The following is an 18,760-nucleotide window of genomic DNA, read 5'->3' as shown; positions in this document are numbered from 1 at the left end:
GGCATGCCCGTCTCTGCAGGTGCCACGATGCAGGTGAAGAAGTACCTGGTCAAGTGCCTGCACCGGCTGCAGAAGGGCCCCGGCTACACCTACAAGGAGCTGCTGGTGTGGTACTGCGACAACACCAACACCCACGGCCCCAAGCGCATCATCTGCGAGGGGCCCAAGAAGAAAGCCATGTGGTTCGTGCTCACGCTGCTCTTCGCCTCCATCGTCTTCTGGCAGTGGGGCGTCTTCATCAGGACCTACCTGAGCTGGGAGGTCAGCGTCTCGCTCTCCGTGGGCTTCAAGACCATGGACTTCCCCGCGGTCACCATCTGCAACGCCAGCCCCTTCCAGTAGGTGGTCCCTGGAGCGCTAGGCTGTCTCCCGGTGCCTTTTCCCCCCTCTCCTTCCCGCTTCCCCCCAACTTTCCTTTCCTCCCTTCCCGTTTCTTTCCCTTTCTCTCTCTTTTTCTTACCCCCTTTCCCCTCCTTTATCTCCCTTTCCTTTCCTTCCCTTCTTTCTTTCTTTCCCTATTTGCTTTCATCCCTTTGCAGCAAGTAAGAGTCACTATTCATAAACATCCTAGGCTTAAAGAGAGCCTGGAAAGTAGCTAGCGGCCCCTGTCTTCAGGCTTCAGTATGTGTGTTTAGTGCACCTTCTATGTGCCAGGCCCTGCCATGGACACTGGGAATAAATCAGTGATTAGAAGTCCCTGCCCTCTTCACAGCCTACCAAAGAAAAGAGGCATTAATCACTTTTTTCCTGAAATATTAAATTAATCATAATAGTTCAATAATTATAAAGTGATGATAAAAATATGTGTGTACAGCAGCTATGCATCGAGGGCTTGTGAAATGCCAGGCAGTGTGGTGAGTGTTCGTGGGTAATTCATGTAATTCTAACCCACACGACTACGAGGGTCACTCCTGTCAGAGCCCCAAGTTACGGGCCAGGAAATGGGGATTCAGAGAGGTCAAGGGACCTGCCCAGAGACACACAGTGGGCAACTGTGGCATTTGAACTCGGGCCTGATCTGATCCAGAGCTGCCACCGTTTAAGCACTTGATGGCAAGGCCCATGAGAGGGACACAAGGAGACCCACCCTAGCCAGGGTTGAGGAGAGGCGGCGGGTCAGTCAGAGGAAATGCCCTGAGGAATGAGCACAGTTAGCCAACCTGGTCGGACGCGGAGGGCACTCCGAGCGGAGGGCACAAGCATGTGCCAGGGGCCGGGGGGACGGAGTTTGGTGCATTCAAAGAACTGAAAGAAGGGCCAGCGCGGCTGGGCCACGGAGAACACTTCCTCCACAAGAAGGTCCTCGAAGGGGATGCACACGCCGACTGCACCTGCAGCTACAGGAACCCCTCTGCAGTCATAGGGCCCCTGCATGTGTGGGCGGGCCCTTCAGCAAGGGCTCAAGAGGACCCTGGGTGATGACAGTAAAACAGCCCTCCGTCCAGGCTCCGTCCCGAGTGCTTCATGAGCCTCACCTCCCTGCTCCTCCCAGCAGCCCTCTGTGATTAATATTGTTTCCCTGAGTTTGTAGATGAGAGAACAGCGCCTCAGAGAGGTTCATTTGCCCAAGGCCACCCAGATAGTAAGTGGATTTGAACCACAGTCCAGGCCGTGACCCCCCAAGCTCGACAGCAGCCCTCGCCGCCAAGCGCACCTTCCACCTTCCGGAGCCCCTCCTGCGTGCCCCAGGGGCCAGTTCACGGCCAGGGGCAGGCAGCGTCCGTGTCCAAGGCGATGGCAGCACTGGCTGCCCTATACCTTTGTGCCCAACTGGGGCCTGTGTGCAGGTTTAATGCCTCTCCTGCAGGAAGTCCTCCCGCCCCCGCTGACACACTGGTGACCACACCGGGGTTGGGTCTTGAATCTGCTGGGTGTGGGGTGCCCGGGGCACAGGGACTGGGGGGCACTCCCTGGTATGGGGACATTTCTACCACACGAACTGCTCACCGGTTCCAATGCGGGAGCCTCCAGGGGCTGAGACCAAGTACTGGAGCCCAGCCCACATCCCATCCACCTTCTCCCTTCTGCCACTGGCTCCTGTTCCCCAAATCACTGCCGGGAAAGGGGGACCTCGGGATCACAGACCTGCCCCTCTGCCCCTTCCCCTCCTGGGAGGGGGACAGCAGACACCCCGCCACCCGTGTACAAACAGCATGCCCGCTGCAGCCCACACACCCAGGGCCCAGGCTCAGCTCTGCCCTCATCAGTGGGTGATCTGGGGGAGTCACAGCAACTCCCACAGCCTCAGTTCTGCGTTGCCCTCTGCACCTTCACAGTGCCTGGCGCACAGTAGGTGCTCACTAAATACTCGGTGCACGCATACAGGAGTGAGTGGGCACACACATGGGCAGGTGGGTAGAGAAGTACGTGCTTGGGCAGGGCGTTCTCGCACACGGTGGCAGCTGTGCTGGAGCATGAGGGGGTCCCGGGCTACAGTGGCTGTTCCTGCTGCCCCGCCCCCTGACCAGCCCTCTCCCCACCCAGGTATTCTAAAGTCAAGCATTTGCTGAAGGACCTGGATCAGCTGATGGAAGCCGTCCTGGAGAGGATCGTGGCTCCAGAGCTACCCCGTGCCAACGCCACCAGAGCCCTCAACTTCACCCTCTGGAACCATACGCCCCTGGTCCTTATTGACGAGCGGAACCCCCACCACCCTGTGGTCCTCGACCTCTTTGCAGACAATCACAATGTCTCGGCAAGCGGCAGCCCAGCACCCGGAAGGGCCTGCAATGCCCAGCAGTGCAAAGTAGCCATGAGGCTGGTAAGTGGGCCCAGGCCCATGTCCACCAAGGGCCCTACCCAGTGAGGTTGGTGGGCATTGCTTTCCTTTAATAGCCGGGGCCTTGCTGGGGAGAGGCAGCGCCTGTTCTGTTTGCCAAGCTGTTTTAAACATAGAAATAGCTGCTATGTCAGTCAAGACATTGTGGATGCAAGTGGCCCAGCTCAAACTAGCTTAAGCAAAACGGAATTCACCGGCTCACATACTAGGAAGCCCACAGGTGCGTTGGGTTCGGGGTGGCTGGATCCAGGTGTTCAGATGCTGTCGCCAGGACTCTGTCTTGGCTCACCATGTTTTGTTGAATTTATTGGGGTGACATTGGTTAATAAAAGGACATAGGTTTCAGGTGTACACCCGATAGCAGCCATCTGCACTGTTCTCAGCTGACGTCACTCTCTAGTCGGCTCTCTCCACTCGGAGGGCCGAGACCAGGCCAGACACACCCCCCAGCTCAGCACTCTCCCCAGAGTGCCCCTCCTTCCCAGTGACCACAGCAAAAGTCCTGGGCCGGATCATCAGGTCACATGCTCAGCCCCAAACCAATCACGCGGGCTGGAGGTGGGCGCTCCTGGTCAGACCGCATGCGTCAGGAGCAAGAGGGGCGGGGTGGCTCCCTGAAGGGCGAATTCAGTCTTATTATCAAAAGACAGGGGTACAGCCCTAGCTGGTTTGGCTCAGTGGATAGAGCATCAGCCCTCGGACTGAAGGGTCCCAGGTTCGATTCTGGTCAAGGGCACACACCTTGGTTGCAGGCTCAATTCCCAGCCCTGGCCAGGGCGCATGCAGGAGGCAGCCAATCGATGTGTCTCTCTCACATCAATGTTTCTCTCTCTCTGTCTCTCCCCCTCCCTTCCACTCTAAAAATCAACGGGAAAATATCTGTGGGTAAGGATTAACAACAACAAAGAGACAGGGACATAGACATCAGGCAGGTGTGAGACCGCAGCCGTGCATACGGCGGACGCGGGAGCACCGCTGCACGGGGAGGCGCCTGCGCTGCCTGGAGCTGCCCAGGGCCTGTGCCGTGCGACCCCGGGCCCCGCTCTGCAGAATCCTAGTGGTTGCTCTGCGCCAGAGAGCGGGAGTCATATGTCAACAAGCTCCCTGGTGGTTCTGATAGCACCCCTGCTGCCTGGGGACCCAGGCCGGGGCGCACTCTCCCCAGAGCGAGGCCACTGCCTCCTGTGCCTCCACGTGGCCAGGGCTCGCCCACATCGCCACACAAACCGGCACCTAGCACGGGGCTCGCAGGGCCGCTGCCAGCTTGGACACGGTGCCCAGCGGCTTTCGGTCGGTGGCCTGGCTGCCCGTGTCCATGTCCTCATCGGCGAGGCAGGCGTGTCCCTGGTGGCCATACCAGCGTGTGTGTGTGTGTGTGTGTGTGTGTGCTGCATGTGTGCGCACAGACAGTGCAGGCGAGGTCTGCTGCTGTCACACCTTATTAACCTCCCTGGGCCGCGGGTTCTTCATGGTGGTGGGGTTGCTGTGAAAACTGAATGGGATCATAAAGTAAAGCCTGAGACGGTGCCTGGCCTGAGTGAGTGGGAGGATTACTCCCCAGGGGGGCTCAGAGGCCTCCAGCAGCTGCTGAGGCCACACCCAGCCGGCCTGAAGGGCTGGCCCCGCATGGAAGGCCCTCCGGTCAGTCGGGGTCAGGAGGAGGGCGGCCATGGGATGAGGCGAGCGGAAGCAGAGAGGTGTCTGCGTGCTGAGCTGGGCCTGGGGGAGGGGGCAGCTGCAGCGAGCAGAGGGCCGCACCGGGCTCAGGCTGAGAGGCCAGCCCAGGGGTGGGCAAACTTTTTGACTCGAGGGCCACAGTGGGTTCTTAAACTGGACCGGAGGGCCGGAACAAAAGCATGGATGGAGTGTTTGTGTGAACTAATATAAATTCAAAGTAAACATCATTACATAAAAGGGTACGGTCTTTTTTTTTTTTAGTTTTATTCATTTCAAACGGGCTGGATCCGGCCCTCGGGCCATAGTTTGCCCACAGCTGGGCCAGCCCCTCCCAACCCAGGGGCAGCCCAGGGTCTTCATGGGCCCGGCTCCGCAGCCGTCTCTGGCAGCCCAGGCTGGGCTGGGAAAGGAGCCAGGGGGTCAGAGGGCTTGAGTGTCTGTCCGCACAGGGACTCGCGTACGTGAGCGGGGTAGCAGGGATATGTGTGTGCATAGTTGTGACCATGGCATCATGTGGCTGGAATGTCAGAAAGTGGCACCTATCTCGGTGTGTGGGTGTGTGTGCCTGTGTGTGCATGTGTGTGCCTGTAAGGGTGTGGGGGTGTGTGTGGTCACTCGAGCTGAAGACGCCCTGCGGGTGGAGGCTGTGTAAGTCCCTGTGGCCGGGCAGCTGTGGATGAGGGGCAGCCCGGGGCCCAGGGTGCGGCCCGGGCAGGGACAGCCAGCGGGGCACTCTCGGCCCACGCCCTTGGGGCAGGCGATGGGCCGGCCCGCAGCCCTGCACCCACAGGAACCCTCGGTCTCCGCAGTGCTGCCTCAACGGGACCGTGTGCACCTTCCGAAACTTCACCAGCGCCACCCAGGCCGTGACAGAATGGTACATCCTGCAGGCCACCAACATCTTCTCCCAGGTGCCAACCCAGGAGCTGGTGAAGATGGGCTACTCGGGCGAGCAGCTGATCCTGGCCTGCCTGTTCGGGGCCGAGCCCTGCAGCTACAGGTGAGCGAGGCGCCGGCCCCCGCAACCCCCAGCTGCCGCACCCAGGGCCTGCGCTCGGCGTCTCAGGCCACGCGTCCTGGCGGCACCTGGGAAGAATTAGCCAAGCATCTCAGGTCACCTGTTCGTTGCGGAATCGTTTGGATTCATAGAAGAGTTGCCAAGGTCGTAGACAGAGTCAGTTCCCCTCCTCACCCGCTTCCTCCACCGCTGCCGCCATCTGACAGCATGGTCATTTGTCACAACCGGAAGCCGACATCGGCGCGGTGCCACTAGCTAAACACAATGCTTTGTTCTGATTTCGCTGGGTTATCCTGGTGCCCTTTTTCTGTTCCCGAATTCCACCCGGAGGCCACACTGCGCTCCGTCAGCGTCAGCGCTCTCTGGCTGCGGGCGGCTTCTCCGCCGTCCTGGTGGAGGACCGTGACCCAGCGCCAGGCGGTCACAGCGCTCCCCTGCGTCTGTGAGGTGAGGGGTTGGGGAAGAAGACACCAGGCGAGGCGCCCTCAGGTCCGGTCCGTGCTGAGTGCCAGGCTGCCCCCCGGCCCACTGCGTGCGGTGGAGGCGAGTCACAGGCCGCCCTGGGGGGGGGGGGGGGGGGGGGGGGGGCGGGACCTATGCTCCCCGGAGGCAGGTTGGCCTGTTCTCCGTGTGCGCCTGTGGGTCGCGTATTCCCCCAGTGGGTCGCGTGTGCATTTGGGCCAAGTTATTCATCCTCCGCTCGGGTTCGTCCAGCTTTGGTCACTGGGCGTGTCCATGTAAGAACGTCCAAACCCGAAGAGAATGTTTATGTTTGAGCCAAACTGCCCGCAGTGCCGGGCAGAGCTCAGATGATCTGCTCAGGGGCAGCGGCAGCTTCTCCGATGCATTTGGAATGAAGGCGGGAGCGTGAGGACGATGGCATGGAGGGGGCGGGAGGAAGGCAGGATGGTCAACGAGACGGTGTGGCTCCTCTGAGGGTCTGTCACAGGTGTGCTCCTGGGTGCGTGGGAGCCGTGGGCAGGGCTTACTTCAGGCAAAGCAGACCTTCCACTAAAGCCATGTGTCGGGGCGTGCCCACCGCCAGGACCGCCCAGCTGGGCACGTATGGTCAGACCACCTGTGAGGTGGCTGCATCACTGGACTTGTCAGTTTCATTACAGACCCTTTGTGCCCACAGAAACTCTCCCCGCCCTTCGACATGCCTCCGTCCAGTGTTCATGTGTTTACTCACTGTTTATGCTCCTTACTGTCTGCCCTACGAGGTGCCCGGGCCCGGAACCAGCATGGCTCTCAGGACCCTGTTCCTTTCACTGGAGGGGGACCTGGCCTAGATGGTCATTGTCACCATCATTAGTCTGCTGTTATCCTACCGCCGCTGCAACACCAGGGATCGGCCAGCTAGCTTCCGTCCTGGGAAGCCTGCCCTGACCCCGCCCCCCGGCTCGGGGCCGTTTTACTGCTTCCTGCCAGGAGTCTCTATCCCCTGGTGCCCTGGAGGCCTGCGGTCTCTGGGTCTCTGTCTGCACGGCTGGCCTGGCCCAGGACAGGCTCGGAAAGAGCCGCTGTGTCTGCGGCGGGAAGTGGCCAGCACTGGGAGCCGCCTCTCCGGGAAGGGAGCCTATCAACCAGCAAATGGTCGGCAAGCAGGTGCGGGGAGACCAGGAGCGCAGCCGGGCGGAGAGGACCAGCTGCGGATGTCCGAGACGCTGTGCTGGGAACAGTGTGTGCCCGCGCCCCTGGGCGGGGCTGGCCCTCCGGAGCAGTGCCCGCTGTAGCACCGCCATTCCTCTCCGGTGGCACAGCCCTGAGCCCACACAGGATGCGGACTGCACAGTGCCCGCCCAAAGCTATGTGTGCCCTCCAGGCCTTCGCCTTGCTGGGCTCCCTGCCGGGCACCCTTTCCACGCCCAGGTTGAGCCTCCCATCTCGGGCCTCACCTTCCCTGACGACCCCCGGCCCCTCCCAGGGCGTTAGGTGGCGACCCTTCCTGCTTATCTCTGTGGGTGCCCTGTCACGTGTGCCAGTTTCTAATGCTAACAAATATTTACCGAGTGTCTGACCGTCGTCGGCAGTATGCTCGGCATCCGGCCTCGCCTCGGTCCTGGGGTGGGTGCTGCTACCCCGGCTGCGGTGAGCGCGGGCACAGAGGCAAGGCGCCTTCCCCATGCTCCCAGCCAGGCGGGGGCAGAGCGAGCATGAATTCAGGCAGGCTGGCTCCTGGCGGGCTCTCAGCCTCCAGGTTCTTTCTTTGCCCAGACAGACACCACACTGTCCTCACGACACATGTGCAGCGAGAGGCAGCTGCAGCAAGCAGGTCCGCGGTGGACGGTGGTTTGGGACTTGGGTGCCCGCTGTGAGGAGGCAGGCGGTGGGGGTGTCTGTGTGGAACAGAACATGGGACCATGCACTTCAGGTGACCCTCTGGGCATCGAATGCCCCGAGCCTAGCCCCTCCTGCTTTGAATAAAATAAGAAAGAACTATGAGAGCATCCGAAGGCCTTTGTAAAGCTATTTCTACCCTCTGTGGAGACGGAGGAGGTGCAGGAGGATGGGAGGAGTATGGGAGTTCGCCTGGCCGCGGCCCGGACCCCCGTGAGCCCAGCCCGCCCGCCCCCTGAACGCCGCAGCCTGCGTCTAGCCTTCAGGGTGGCTCTGTAACCGAACCACAACGCCATTGTCCCACCCGGAAGCAAGTCGTCAATAATTCCTCAATACCGTCGACTGTCAGTGGTGCTCACCTCGCGAACACCATGCCTCTTTCTTTGTTTGCTGCTGAGTCAGGCTCCCGCTGCCGCCCCACCTGGGCTGTAACCGCCTCTTCCCAGTTTCCCTCACGGCGGCCGCTCCCTCTCCTTCTCTCACCCCTGATTTGTTGGAGAAACTGGGTTATTTCCTCGCTGAGTCCCCACAGTCTGGGTTTTGTAGGTTGACGTCTGTCTGTGGCCAGTGGTACAGATACTCGGTCCTGCTCAGTGGGGCTGGGCAAAGCCTGGCTTTCAGCCTGTGCCCGGCCGGGCCCACCAGGCCCTCGGCACAGCTGTATCGCAAGGCAAGGTTAGGAGACACTTACAGGCCGTGGCGGTGGCTCAGGTCGCTGCACCGAAAGATCACGGTTCGGTTCCGGTCGGGCACGTGCCCGGTTGGGGTTTGATGGATGTTTTTCTTTCTCCCTCTTCCTTCCTCTCTCTCTAAGGTCAATTAACATATATGTGTGTGTGGATTTTTTTTTTCAAAGAGAGAGCCACGTTAACATCATGTGGATCCCAATTTAAATAAACTGAGAAACAAAATGTATGAGACATTTATGAGACAACTGGGGCTTTGAACTGAATATTTCGTAATGTGAAGGAATTTTAGTTGTTTTTAACATGAACGTAGCATTGGCTTTTAGTTCTTTCTTTTAGAGATGCATGTGAAGTGCTTGCAGATAGCAGTGTGATGTCTGAGGCCCGCTGCAGGGGCGCGTGGAGGGGGAGGGGCGGGCAGGCGGGGGCGGGCTGCGTCTCTGTACTCTCTTACGTTTGAGATGTCCCGTAGCAAAGACGGGGCTCACCAAGCCCTTCGGAACGCGTGACGCTGCCTCTACTCCGTGAGCACCTTTACGGGAGCATTTCTTGTTGGATTATTTCCGTAGGAAGCTCTCTGACCTGACACAGGACCGTGGAGGGTCCTGTCTCCTTGTGCGGGGCTCTTTCCTTCCACAGCCCCCCGTGGACCCTGCTGACCCACAGCCCCGCGTGGACCCTGCTGGCCCACAGCCCGCCTGGCCCCTGCTGGCCCACAGCCCCACGTGGACCCTGCTGAGACATAGTCCTGTGTGGACCCCTGCTGGCCCACAGCCGCCTGGCCCCCGGCTCTGCCCACTTCCCTCTTTATCCGAATGGCCCAGGTGTCCAGTCCACCTCTCTGGAGAGTGACTTAAACGACAGAATTTATTTCTTCGGGGGGAGGCCAGAGGCCCGAAATCAAGGTGTCGCAGGGCCGGCTCCCCCCCAGAGGCCCTGGGGAGGGTCCTTCCCGCCTCTGCCAGCTTCTGGGGGCCCCGGGCTTCCTGGGCTTGTGGCTGTGTCACCCCCACCGCTGCCTCATCTTCCCGTGGTCTCTCTGCTGGGACTCTCCTCGGGCCCTGCTAAGGCGGCTGGGTCCCACCCGTGCCCCGGGCTGCCCTCCCCTAGGCCCCTTAGTCACACCTGCAAAGAGGTTCTCCAAACGAGGTCACTTCACAGCCCTGGCTGAGCGGGACCTGCAGAGGCGAGAGGTGAACGCGTGAAGGACGCTCCTCGCTCCTGGCTAAGCCTGAGCCCACCCGAGACTCCCCTCTCCCCTCTCCCCGAGGGCGTCCGGGCTGAGGGGCTGCGCGAAGGCCTGCCGCTCGCTCCCGGCCTGGGCCCTGGGCCCCCAGCCTGCACAGCAGCCGGGCGGGCACCGGGCACCGGGCACCGGGCACCGGGCGGGCGCACTCCAGCTGCTGCTGTTTCTCTCAGGAACTTCACCGCCCTCTTCCACCCTGACTACGGCAACTGCTACATCTTCAACTGGGGCACGGCCGAGCGGGCGCTCCCCTCCTCCAACCCCGGAGTGGAGTTCGGTAAGGCTCCGCTCCCCAGCCCGGCCCATGAGGCTTTTCCCCCCACCGTGCGGGGCCCAAAGACCAGGGGGCCATCAAGCGTTGAAGGGCAGGATCTGGGCAGGCAGCTGGGGCCTGAGGGAGAGTGGCCGCCTCAGTGGGGCGGGGGGGACCCCTGGGGCAGCCACACCACTTCCATTTTGCTAATGAGCAGAATAAGGGCTGAGTGGGAAGCGCTCGGCCCTGCCCCGTGGGATCCCAGGTTCCCATGCGGGCTGGAGGAAGTGACCTGGGCTGAGACCTGCAGGGAGAGCGGGTCTTCTGGGAGTGGGGGGCGGGGGGGGAGCACAGCATTCCGAAGGCCTGGCACCAGGAAGGAGCACGGGGCTGAGACGGCTGACTGTGAGGCGAGGTGGGGCCGCCATGCGGTGGGGGAGCAAGAGGAGCCCGGGAGGAGAGACCGGTGGCGGGGACTAGGACGGGCCTAGAGAAGACAGGGGCTGGCCTTTCACAAAGCGGAGCCGGCCTCCTGGGCAGGCCGGGGGGCCCCCTGCTGGGGGCATGGACATGTGGGTGGCGGGCTCCCTGCAGCAGCCCTCGCCCCCCCCCCCCCCCACAGGCCTGAAGCTGATCCTGGACCTGGGCCAGGAGGACTATGTGCCCTTCCTCACGTCCACGGCCGGCGCCCGGCTGCTGCTCCACGAGCAGAGGTCGTACCCCTTCGTCAAGGAGGAGGGCATCTATGCCATGTCGGGGACGGAGACATCCATCGGGGTGCTGGTGGTACGCCGCAGCCCCAGGGGCGCCTGAGGGGTGAGGGTGGCAGCCCGCCCGCCTAGCCCCCACTCCCGGGGCCTCTTCCAGCCCGGCCTTCCCTCGCGGTCCCCCCGGCAGCTGCTGGGCCACTGCTCTCCATCCCCTTGCAGGGCCTTAGAGCCACCTGCTGAGTGGCAGGCGGGGCACAGGGGCCTCCTGGGCTGACCAGGGTCCCCACGAACAACCTCTCTGACGCAGGACAAGCTGGAGCGAAAGGGCAAGCCCTACAGCCAGTGCACCGTGAACGGCTCCGACGTCCCCATCCACAACCTCTACAGTGACTACAACACCACCTACTCCATCCAGGTAGCGGCGGCACTGCCCCCTGGCCCTGGGCCGTCTGGTCGCCCGGCCTAGGCCTAAGGCTCTGGGACCGCTGGGCTGGCAGGGCTGGCTGTGCTGGGCTTTGGGGGCACGTTGGGGTGGTTCCGTGGATGTAGTGATACTTGGGGCTGTAGAGCCAGTCCAGTCCCCGGGTTCTCACCAGGGCCCGGGTTGCCCGCCTGCCATCCCCCTCAGCAGGCAGGGTGCCCTTGGGGATGCCCTGGGTTGTCAGGGTCTCACTCTGGGGCCCTACGCAGAACCCGTGTGTGTATGAACTAAGGTTTTGCATGTGTTACATCATCATTTGATCCTTTCAACACCCCACGAGGGAATAATATACTAACAGCAGTTGTTAATTATTATATATGCTATTTAGTTATTATCAGTGTGAATTAAGTGCTAATAGCAGGCTGACCGTGTGCTAGGCAACACTCTGCCAAGTACTTCCCATGTTCGATCACTTAATCCACCCAACAACCCCAGTGCAGCGGCGATTATTAAGAGCCTCAGGCTGGAGTGAGTCCATGTCTCGTCAGTTTACCGGGCGAGCCCCTCTCTGCCTCTGGCCTAAACCCCTTTGCTGCAGCCCAGGAGGCCGGCCCCAGCCCGTCCCAGTGAAGGGGACAGACTCAATCTTTGCAAAGGTGACAAAAGTAACCACTAGCTGACACTTCCTCCCCCTGCCCATCTGCCCTGGCAGGTAAGGAAACTGAGGCACAGCAAGGGGAAGCCCTGGGCCGCCTCCATGTCTGAGCGCTCCAAGCAGGGGTGGTCTTCCCTTTGACCTCCTGCGTGGCCGCCCGCCCTTGCAGCTGGCCCCTCCACCCCGCACTCCGCCCAGCAGACACGGTCCCCTCAGCAGGGGCAGCCCCCCGGGAGACAGGGAGAGTGTAGGCGCCCCGGAGGCATTAGCTCCACCCACGAGACCTCTTTCCAGGAAATCTCTTGCTCCTTTCAATGCACTAGCACCTCTGGCCAGAGACCTTGGCAAAGACCCCGGGCACCTGTGCCAACCCCAGCCTCCGTCATGGGGCTGGAGACACCACCTGCTTCCCAAAGCCAGAGCCCCTTGTCTCCCCGCCCCTCCCCCAGGCTGCTCACCGCTTGCCCCCCATTTCCTGGTCCAGACCAGGGACTAGGCCAGGCCCGGCCCTCCCCCTCAGCCCACAGGTGACTGCCACCCTGCTTCACCCACGAGTAAACCGAGGCTCCGAGGGAGGGAATCGCTGCTGCAGACACAGAGCGGGTCTCAGGGGATGCCAGTGGGTGGAATGCGCCGACCCCGGAGAGTCTTCACATTCCGCCTGGCGCCTGGCGTGGCAGCCCAGGCTCCCCGCCCTCCCAGCTGGCAGCCCCTGAGCGGTCCCCCAGGAGGTGGCGCGGGAGGCAGCCGGCTGTCCCCTCAGAGCTGCTCCTGCTCCTGGGCCGCCTGGGTAAAGGGCTCGGAAGGCCGCTGGGCCTGTAACAAGAGCTGCAGCCAAGTGTCAGCGTCTGCGTTTGGAGCAGCCGCCTTTCCCCTGTGCTCAGGGCCCAGCACCTCAGGGAGCAGCCCCATCCCTCTGCAGCTCGGCCACCTCAGCACCACTTCGCAGGGGGGACGCCTCCCCTGACTCCCAGCTCCCTGGGCCCGTCCCACGGGCTCCGGTGGGGACGCCACTGGTCATCGCAGCCTCCTGTCCCCTCCCCAGGCCTGTATTCGCTCATGCTTCCAAGACCACATGATCCAGAACTGCAGCTGCGGCCACTACCTGTACCCCCTGCCCCGAGGGCAGAAGTACTGCAACAACCAGGAGTTCCCAGACTGGGGTGAGTGGGCCCAGCCATGGGCACCGAGCCCACCGGGCCCTGTCCACAAAGGCTCTGATGCCAGGGAGGTGCAGTTCCATGCCCTCAGCAGGACCCGGTGTGCCCGGCTTGCTCAGCCCCTGCCCAGCACCCCTCCCGGGCCACCGCTCCCCTCCGCACCTCGCCCACGGCTCCTACACTTGACTGTGTTGGGAGCGACGCTGTCTGTGCGCTGTCTGTGCCTGCTCCTGCTCCCTGAGGAGAAGCCCCCCCAGTCACAGACCTTAGGCCCAGGGCCCGGAGGGTAGAGGGCAGCCCGGGGCTCCCAGGGGAGAGGAGAGCAGCGGGAAGGCCGCTCAGAGTCTGCCCTCTCCCTGCTCAGTCTACTGCTACTCGCAGCTGCGCCAGAGCCTGGGCCAGAGGGAGGCCTGCATCCGGATGTGCAAGGAGTCCTGCAAGTGAGTGCGGTGCAGGCCTGTCCGCGGCGGGCAGGGCAGGGCGGGTACTGCGGGGCAGGACAGCCACGGGGATGCCTTCTCTCTTCCAGTGACACCCAGTACAAGATGACCATCTCCATGGCCGACTGGCCTTCTGAGGCCTCTGAGGTGAGGGGGTGGGGACTGCAAGCTGCTTGGAGATTTGGAGAGGGAGCCTCTACCCTCCCCCTCCCCCCCCCCCCCCCCCCCCCCCCCGCTTTCCTCCACTCCCAGCGGCTATGCAGTGAGCCACGACAGAGTCCTGTGTCCTTGCAGTGCTTGCATTCTGGCCAGAGGGTCAGCCCACAGAAATAAGACCATGCAGAGTAGGGTGATGATTGTAGCCAGGAAGCCGGATGATGAGAGAGAGATGGGGAAAGCCTCCTTAGATGGCGGCCAGGGAAGGGCTCCCTAAAAAGGTGATGGAGCAGAGGATGGAGCTGAGCCAGCGTGGGCAGGGCCGGGGAGCAGGACCGGCAGAGGGGCAGCAAGTGCCGGGGCCAGAGGTGGGCAAGGCCGGCAGAGGATGGCTGAGCCTCTGGGGGAAAGAGTCTGGAGACCTGAGTGCCTCCTCCCCATAACAGCAGCCACATCGCGCACTATTCCCTCCCTGCCTGCTCTCCCCGACCCAACACACATCCCCAAAGAGATGGCCCACCCCCCACAGGAAGCAGGGCCCCTCCTTGGGAGGGAGTGCTGCAGGCCCCATTGTTTTCAGCTGCTTCCTTGGGTTGCAGGACTGGATTTTCCATGTCTTGTCTCAGGAGCGGGACCAAAGCACCAATATCACCTTGAGCAGGTAAGCCTGGCGTGTGGGCAGGGCTGGGAGGCAGGAAAGGGCTCAGGAGAGGAGTCTGGACACAGGGCAGCTCCTCAGACCCCTTCTCACACTGCTCAGACCTGGGAGTAAGCCTGGAGGAGGCAGCATTGGGAGTGAGAGAGCCACCCAAGGGGACTCAGAGTGGACCACTCCCAAAGGAGAGCCTGTTCCTCCTCCTGCCACCTGTTCATACACCCATCCACGCATCCATCCATCCATCCACTCTCCATCCTTCCAGTCTTCTACCCATCCATCCATCCTTCCATCCATCCATCCATCCACCCATCTATCCATCCATCCTTCCATCCATCCATCCTTCCATCCATCCATCCTTCCATCCATCCACCCACCCATCCTTCCATCCATCCATCCATCCTTCCATCCATCCATCCATCCATCCATCCATCCATCCATCCATCGATCCATCCTTCCATCCATCCATCCTTCCATCCATCCATCCTTCCATCCATCCATCCATCCATCCATCCACCCTTCTACCCACCCATCCACCCATCCTCCATCCTTCCAGTCTTCTACCCACCCACCCACCTATCCATCCATCCATCCTCCCATCCATCCATCCATCCATCCATCCTCCATCTATCCATCCATCCATCCATCCATCATCCATCATCCATCCTTCCATTATTCCACTCACCCATCCCCCAGCCATCCATCATACAACACAAACATGCACTGAGCACAGAAAAGACACGAGGTGCATATATCAGGAAACCTGAATCTAGAGGACAGACTGATGTGAGCAGAGCTTCTCCCTGTGGGAGCACAGTGGGAAAAAGCCAGGAGAGATAAGGGAGGTCTGTATAGGGGGGTGGTGCTGGAGCTAACCCTCCAAGGAGGAGTAAGAATTATTCAGAAAAGTAAGGCCTGGACGTGAGCAAGCTCAGCCTTTCCGAGGGCCACCGGGTGTAAGGGCCTAGCCCACTTGGCCACCCTTCTCTGCCCCAGGTTTCCTAACAGTGGCAAGGGTTAGGGTGGACTCTCTGCAGCATCTCCTGTATGTGGGCTGGGCTGCCCTGGGGGTGGGAGAGGGGAGCTCTCAGGGGCTATCTTGGGCCAGAGTATCCCTTAGGAAGCTGGTTCAGAAATGGGCCCACAGGATGGGCGCTGGGCAGAGATGCCTTTTGTGACTCAGGCTCAGAGGGGCCACTCATGGGACTGGCCTGTGCCAAGCTCAAGCAGAGGAGGGCTGGGCAGGTGTGTGTGCGTGTGTGTGTGTGTGTGTGTGTGTGTGTGTGTGTCCGGGAAAGGGCACCAGTCCCTGTTGCCTCCTGCAGGAAGGGAATTGTCAAACTCAACATCTACTTCCAAGAATTCAACTATCGTACCATTGAGGAGTCAGCAGCTAATAACGTGAGTTTGGGCTCCTGACCCCTCTGCCCTGCACCCTGCGGGTCAGGAGGGTCCCCTGCTCACAGAGGCGTTAGGAAGGAAGGTCTCTAAGCACTTGTTTCCGTGGGCTGAGATGGTCCCCCTGCCCCTTCCCAGTCAGCCGCCCAGCTCACAGGACCCAGGAGGCTGGGGTCCAGGCAGGGCCTGTGGCCTGCCCACCTCCGCCAGGCTCTCAGCTCCCTGCCCCCCACAGATCGTCTGGCTGCTCTCGAATCTGGGCGGCCAGTTTGGCTTCTGGATGGGGGGCTCGGTGCTGTGTCTCATCGAGTTCGCGGAGATCGTCATCGACTTCCTGTGGATCACCGTCATCAGGCTGGTGGCCTTCTCCAAGAGCCTGCGGCAGAGGCGGGCCCAGGCGCGCTACGCTGGCCCCCCACCCACCGTGGCCGAGCTGGTGGAGGCTCACACCAACTTTGCCTTCCAGCCTGACACGGCCAACCCTGGGGCCTACCCCGATGAGCAGACCCTGCCCATCCCGGGCACCCCGCCCCCCAACTATGACTCTCTGCGTCTGCAGCCATTGGACGTCATTGAGTCTGACAGTGAAGGTGATGCTATCTAGGCCTTGCCCCTGCCCCTGCCCCTGCCCCTGGCCCTGCCCAACCTGGGCAGTCCAAGAACTCGGACCTGAGGAGCCGAGACCAGGGCCCAAGGCCTCATTCCATCGTGCCCTCTCCAAAGGGCCAACAGGTGTCCGGTCGAGTCTGTCTCTTGCAGAGAGGCCAGCAGTCCCAGCCCCAGGCCGAGGGCGCCGTAGGCTCGCGGTGCTGTCGGGAGTGGGGAATTGTGTGCTCAGTTGGTTTCTACCCACCCTAACCTTGAGCCAGGCTCCAGAGACCCGAGGACACCTTCCCCGGGGGCCGGCCGCTTCCCTCCAGCCAGTCGGCGTCCGCTCCAGAGCCGGGCCACCCCCAGAACCTGCGGCCTTTCCTTCCTGGTGGCTGGCCTCCGGGGTGGGATCGGTGAGGGCAGTGGCTGTGCAGAGCAGGAGAGCATCAGGCGGGCCGGGGCTGGCTGCCAGGTGGCACGTGTTTTATTCTAGAAAATAAAAGTAGAAAACACCGCGTGGAGCCATGTTCTTCGTCGGAGGGGGCAGTGGAAGCGTCGGACACGTCTCGGGGGCGGAAGGACTTCCTGCGGCCGGAGAGCAGGGCCTGGCCAAGGAGAAGCCCCAAGCGGTGGCCTTTGAAGTCCCTTTCCAGCTGTCCCCGAAGCAGCGGACTGGGGCTTCTTTAATGCCGCCCAAGTCATCGCGTGGGTTATAAGGACAGAGCCGGGGAGGGGACCACGCGGCTGGCTCAGGCTCAGGCTCCAGCAGCTCCAGGGACTGCCCTGCCTCTGCTTTCCGGGGCTGTGCTCACAGTGCCGCCCACAGGCCACGCCAAGGGCGCCAGCAGCTGGGAGAGCGCCTTCTCCCCAGCGGCCACCGCTCCAGGCTGCCTCTCACTGGCCGCTGCTGGTCACATGCCTGCCTTTGGCCACGGGTGCGGCCAGCTGCAGCGGCTGCTTGAATCGCTCGGACCCGACCACACCTGAGGCCCGCTGGCCCCAGGGAGTCACGGGTGCGGATAAAATACAGGCAGCCAAGCAAAATACGAATGTCAGATAAACCACGAGTTCATTTTTTAGTATAAATATGTCTATATAATATTTGGGATATATTATACTAAAAACTCACTGGTTTTCCTGAAATTCAAATTTAACTGCTCACATCCTGTAGTTTTGATTGCTCAATATGGCGACCTTTGCGGCTCCCCACGCAGAGGTCAGGGAGCTATTACGGAAGGAGAGTGGGTCTGGCAGGAGCGACGGCTGGCGCTGCCGCGGGGAGGAGCGCTGGCTACAGCCTGGCACCCAGGGCCCGGCCCAGCTGCTGGCCTAACACCTGGGGCCTTGGCCTCCGATTCAGGATCCCAGGGGGCACCTTGGAGCCTCTCTGGCCAGGCAGCACTGCCGGGGCTGGCGGAGGGAGGGCCTGGGGAAAGCCTGGCGTCTGCAGGCTGGAGTCGCAGCTCTTAGTAATTGCCATGTTTGTTGCTATGACTGCTTTTACTATTGGCATAGGGGTTGCTGTCACCACACTCGCTATTATCATTCGCTATCAAGCAGTGGTTATATTGTATCAAGCTCTTACCACATGCCAGGCTCCAGGCCAAGTACTTTAGAAGTCTTATTTCATTTAATTCTCATCTTCCAGGTAAATAAATTGAGACTCAGAGGGGTAAAGTAAGGTACCCAAGATCGCTATTATTCTAGTAAGCGATGAAGGAAGACCCCAGCCTCATCCTCTTGCTGCCAGTGGGCATGGCAGGGCCTGAGGGCTTTCATGCTTATTGTCTCATCTGTTGCTATGGGGCACGTAGAGCAACACATATCTAGCTCCTTTGGCCACAAGGTAATCTGAACTGATTTAACGCATGGGCCATAGCCAGTGTGGATCAGTGGTTGGAGCATCGGCCCACAGACTGAAGGTTCCCAGGTTTGATTCCAGTCAAAGGCACGTATCTTGGTTGCAGGCTTGATCCCCAACCCGCCGGGGCACGTGCGTGAGGCAGCCAATCGATGTGTCTCTCTCACATCGATGTTTCTCTCTCTCTCCCCTCCCTCCCACTCTCTCTAAAACTCAATGGAACAAATACCCTCGGTGAGGATTAACAAAGAAAAGGGGAGAGGGGCACATGGGCTCTTGTAATGAAAGCCCAGGGGCTCACCTAGATCTGGTGGCTTCTCCAGCTGCTGGCTCTACGTCCTTCTGTGTGGGCGTCCCTCTCACACAGGCTCTCTCCACCGGCCTCTCTCCCCGCCGTCCAACTCCATCCCTCAGCTCAGCAGCCACAGCCGGAAACCCCTTTTTTTATTTTATTGATTTTAGAGAGGAAAGGAGAGGGAGAGAGAGGAAGAGCACCGATGAGAGAGAACCCTTGATCGACTGCCTCCTGCATGCCCAAGCCTGGGCATCGAGCCCTGACCAGGAATCAAACAGAACCTCCTGGCTCATAGGTCGGTGCTCAGCCACTGGCCACACCTGCGTGGAAGCTCCTCCTCCACAGCGTCCCAGCAAAAGCCCTGAGAATGCAGCTCTTCTGAACCGATCGCTGGGGAGAGGACCCTGCCAGCCCTGGGC

At 61.1% G+C, this 18,760-nt stretch overlaps 1 protein-coding gene across 4 annotated transcripts in view; it reads left to right on the top strand.

Annotated features, from left to right (window-relative positions):
• The window catches only part of SCNN1B (sodium channel epithelial 1 subunit beta), a 50,288-nt gene extending 33,588 nt beyond the window's left edge, over positions 1–16,700 (top strand). For 3 of the 4 annotated variants that reach the window (XM_036309495.1, XM_036309498.1, XM_036309496.1), the window contains 12 exons: positions 20–338; positions 2,485–2,761; positions 5,266–5,456; positions 9,920–10,023; positions 10,622–10,785; positions 11,017–11,124; positions 12,831–12,948; positions 13,310–13,385; positions 13,475–13,532; positions 14,141–14,202; positions 15,522–15,597; positions 15,830–16,700. In XM_036309495.1, the coding sequence (XP_036165388.1) occupies positions 28–338; positions 2,485–2,761; positions 5,266–5,456; positions 9,920–10,023; positions 10,622–10,785; positions 11,017–11,124; positions 12,831–12,948; positions 13,310–13,385; positions 13,475–13,532; positions 14,141–14,202; positions 15,522–15,597; positions 15,830–16,198 (1,914 nt within the window). In that variant the 5' untranslated portion in view covers positions 20–27 and the 3' untranslated portion in view covers positions 16,199–16,700. The remainder of the gene's footprint in view (positions 1–19; positions 339–2,484; positions 2,762–5,265; positions 5,457–9,919; positions 10,024–10,621; positions 10,786–11,016; positions 11,125–12,830; positions 12,949–13,309; positions 13,386–13,474; positions 13,533–14,140; positions 14,203–15,521; positions 15,598–15,829) is intronic. The other variant, XM_036309497.1, reaches the window with a different exon arrangement.
• Positions 16,701–18,760: the final 2,060 nt, after the last annotated feature.

The sequence above is a fragment of the Myotis myotis genome, unplaced genomic scaffold (genome assembly GCF_014108235.1).
Source record: "Myotis myotis isolate mMyoMyo1 unplaced genomic scaffold, mMyoMyo1.p scaffold_m19_p_5, whole genome shotgun sequence".
Taxonomy (NCBI): Eukaryota; Metazoa; Chordata; class Mammalia; order Chiroptera; family Vespertilionidae; genus Myotis; species Myotis myotis.
The sequence above is the reverse complement of the archived record's forward strand: the minus strand, read 5'-3'. Positions and strand labels throughout refer to the sequence as shown.